At 43.2% G+C, this 3,067-nt stretch overlaps 1 protein-coding gene across 1 annotated transcript in view; it reads left to right on the forward strand.

Annotated features, from left to right (window-relative positions):
- Positions 1-3,067, forward strand: part of Ocrl (OCRL inositol polyphosphate-5-phosphatase) — a 57,288-nt gene that overhangs the window by 487 nt on the left and 53,734 nt on the right. The window contains exon 2 of the mRNA XM_031372748.1: positions 94-173. Within this exon, the coding sequence (XP_031228608.1) occupies positions 94-173 (80 nt within the window). The remainder of the gene's footprint in view (positions 1-93; positions 174-3,067) is intronic.

Genomic DNA, 3,067 nt, shown 5'->3' on the forward strand with positions numbered 1-3,067 from the left:
TGAGTCTGGCCCCCCCGCGTCACCCCTCTTTGGCTGCGTTTGCAAAAATAAAAATAAAAATAAAAATTAGAGACCCTTGACTAGTGCCTGCATATGGTGGCGGGTTTGGAGATAAAAGGTCCCCTTCGAGAGCCCTGCGTCCTGACCCTAGCCCAGAGGAATGGACAATTTGAGTAAGTAACCTCCTGACTCCCACGGAGGAGAGAGCCTTCTTCTATAAACCTCCTTGAGCCCGAAACCGCAGGGAGCCACCCACCTTGGCCAAGCGGGCAACAGGTTCACAGCTAGGTGTGAAGAGTGAGCTGCCTGAGCTGGGGCCTCCCACCCCCAACTTCTAAGCTACTAGATAACTCCCGGGCCCTGTGGCTCCGTGGATGGACTCAGTGGACAGGGAAGCAGGAAGCCTGGGTTCTTAGTTCCTTCACCCCGTCTGTAACTGACATGTGTTGTGTAACCAAGTTAATCAGGCTTTCTGAGCCTTGGTTTCCTCTTGAGTGGAATAAAACCGTAAACTGTCTTATGGCTTTTGGAGATAAAAACTGGGGGACCACACAGGCAAAAGTGGCTCACAAGTAAAAGTGCAATGGCAATGCCATGCTGCTAATGTTACAGACTTGTCATTTTCCCATTCAACTGGCTCTTCCAGTCCCCAGATCCTCTTTTTTTTTCCATTTGCTTGAAGCCATATGCACTAATTCACTAATGTGTTGACGCAGGGCAGTCACTGTCGCACTGGACCAGACTGCTGGACAGCAAAGTTAATGAAATGTGTAGAAACCAAATGGCATTTGACATTTTATCAGTGCATGTCACCTCCAGCTCTTCCTTGGATGATGGCAGCTCAGTAAATACTGATGACTGATTGAGCAGAAGATTGTTTGATAAGCTATCGCCACAGCTGCTAACCTTGTTCCCTTGCCACTAACGCTTCATCTTAAAAGTTTCCACGGTGACCGTTTCAATATAGCAGTGCCCCATCGCTGTATATGTGCAAGCTACTTCCATGGTTCACTGGTTTCTGGGAGTAGATTTTCCCCCAGCTGAACAGTTATTGATCACTCAAATCCTACCATCTCTTAACGTTGGATTCTGCATGGAAAACAGTTTGTCTCAGGCTCTACTTTTAAATCCCCTGTCCCAGGCTGTCTAATTCACAAAGAAGGAAAGTCCCACTAGCCTGGCCTGAACATAGCTGAAGCTATGGGTGCCATTATAACTGTCAAGTCCATGAAGTGGCTCATCCCTAGGGGCTGCTTGGTCGGTTGTGTTGATGTAAGAAATTTGTGTGATTTTCCGTAGACTTTATAAAATATAGGAAGACTAATAAGAGTGCATTCGATAGAATAGTGAGTTGGAAAGTGCAATTCCACGTGGGAAAGGTAGAGATAGTGTATAGAAATGTGACCTGCACAAACCAGCAGATTCTGTGTATCTTGGTTTCTTCTTCTGTAAAAGCCCAAAGTTTTAAGAATTGAATGGGACAACTACACTGTTGGAATAACCACAACACAGATATTTGTCCCCTGGGTTAGTGAGTTTAGAACTCTGCTAAGAGAGCCAGCTGCTGGTTCCCCGGAAAAGTAACTTGTTCTGCCTAAGCTCTTGCACTCAAACTTTTTTTTTTCAATTGGTTTTTCGAGACAGGGTTTCTCTGAGTAGCCCTGGCTGTCCTAGAACTCACTCTGTAGACCAGGCTGGCCTCGAACTCAGAACTCCGCCTGCCTCTGCCTCCCAAGTGCTGGGATTAAAGGCGTACTAGAACTTTTAAACTTGGCAAGGGGAGCGAGCACTCTTACCTATTTCCCCACAGAGAAATTAAATCCCTATGTTTTAAGTCCATATAACTAGTAAAGGTATAGCAACAATTATTGGGATGGTTTGAAGACTATTAAGCACTTATCATGCCCCATTACAGGTACTGACATTAATATTCAGTCACTTACTCAGAGTTACAAAGCTGCCTGAGATCCAAATCCATGAGGCATAGTTAAGAATTCCACAGAGAAAATGTCTACTTCTTGTTTTTGAAACACTGTTTCTATGTGTAGCCATTGATATCCAGGAATTGACACTGTAACCAGATTGGCCTCAAAGTCAGATATCTATCTGCCTCTGCTTCCAGAGCACTGGGTCAAAGGAGGGCCCAGAAGAGAACATTCTTTTGAACTGGAGACGGCTAATATATAATACCGCTTATAAGCCTCAAAAGGCTTTTTTTTCTCTCTCTCTTAATGCCTCTGACCTAGGTCTCCAGAACTTTTTACATTTGGCCTTTTTGTCTTAGAACTTGAAGCCTATCACCATGGTTAGCTCTGTAGTTCTAAATAGAGAGGAGCTTTTGCTTGAAGGACCAAAATGAAAAGAGGGGAGGGGTTGTGTTTGGAAACAATCAAATGTTTAAAAGTACTTATTTATTTCGTCAAGGACTTTCATTTCAAAAATCCACCTCTGTTTATGGTGCAATTAAAGTTGTTCACTTGATCAACCAGTAGTCATCGAGTGTCTGTTAAACTGTAGACAAAACCCACGAGGGTCTTGGCTCTCAAGGAGCGCCTATATAATAAATATAACTGCTGTTTAAGTTTTCTATTGGAGGGCCAGGCTCAGGGGATAAGTCTACTGATTCTTCTTGGGACTATTTAGAGAAGGCTTCACAGAGGAGGTGGTATTTGAACTGGGTCTCAGGAAGAAAAGATGTATTCTTGATACAAAACAAAATCTTAAAAATTAAAAAAAAAAAAAAACTAAAGAAAACAAAAACACTCACCTGAAGAGGGCCTGATGGGGAGAAGCCAGTTGGTGTTTAGAATGTCTGTTTACCAATTAGGATATAACTTGATTCTTCCCCACTTGGAAGTAAAAACATTAAGCCCAACATTGGTAGTGTGCATTTGTAATCCATGCCATTTGAAGTCTGGGCAGGAAGATGATGTGTTTGAGAGCAACCTAAGCTAGATAGTGAGTTATAGGCCAGCCTGAGCTACAATACTGGAAGCCTATCTCAAACATTAATGTTTAAGAAATGAATAGAAGTGAATTTTGGAGCCTTGCATGTCACACTTGGAAG

Source organism: Mastomys coucha, chromosome X, assembly GCF_008632895.1.
Source record: "Mastomys coucha isolate ucsf_1 chromosome X, UCSF_Mcou_1, whole genome shotgun sequence".
Lineage (NCBI taxonomy): Eukaryota > Metazoa > Chordata > Mammalia > Rodentia > Muridae > Mastomys > Mastomys coucha.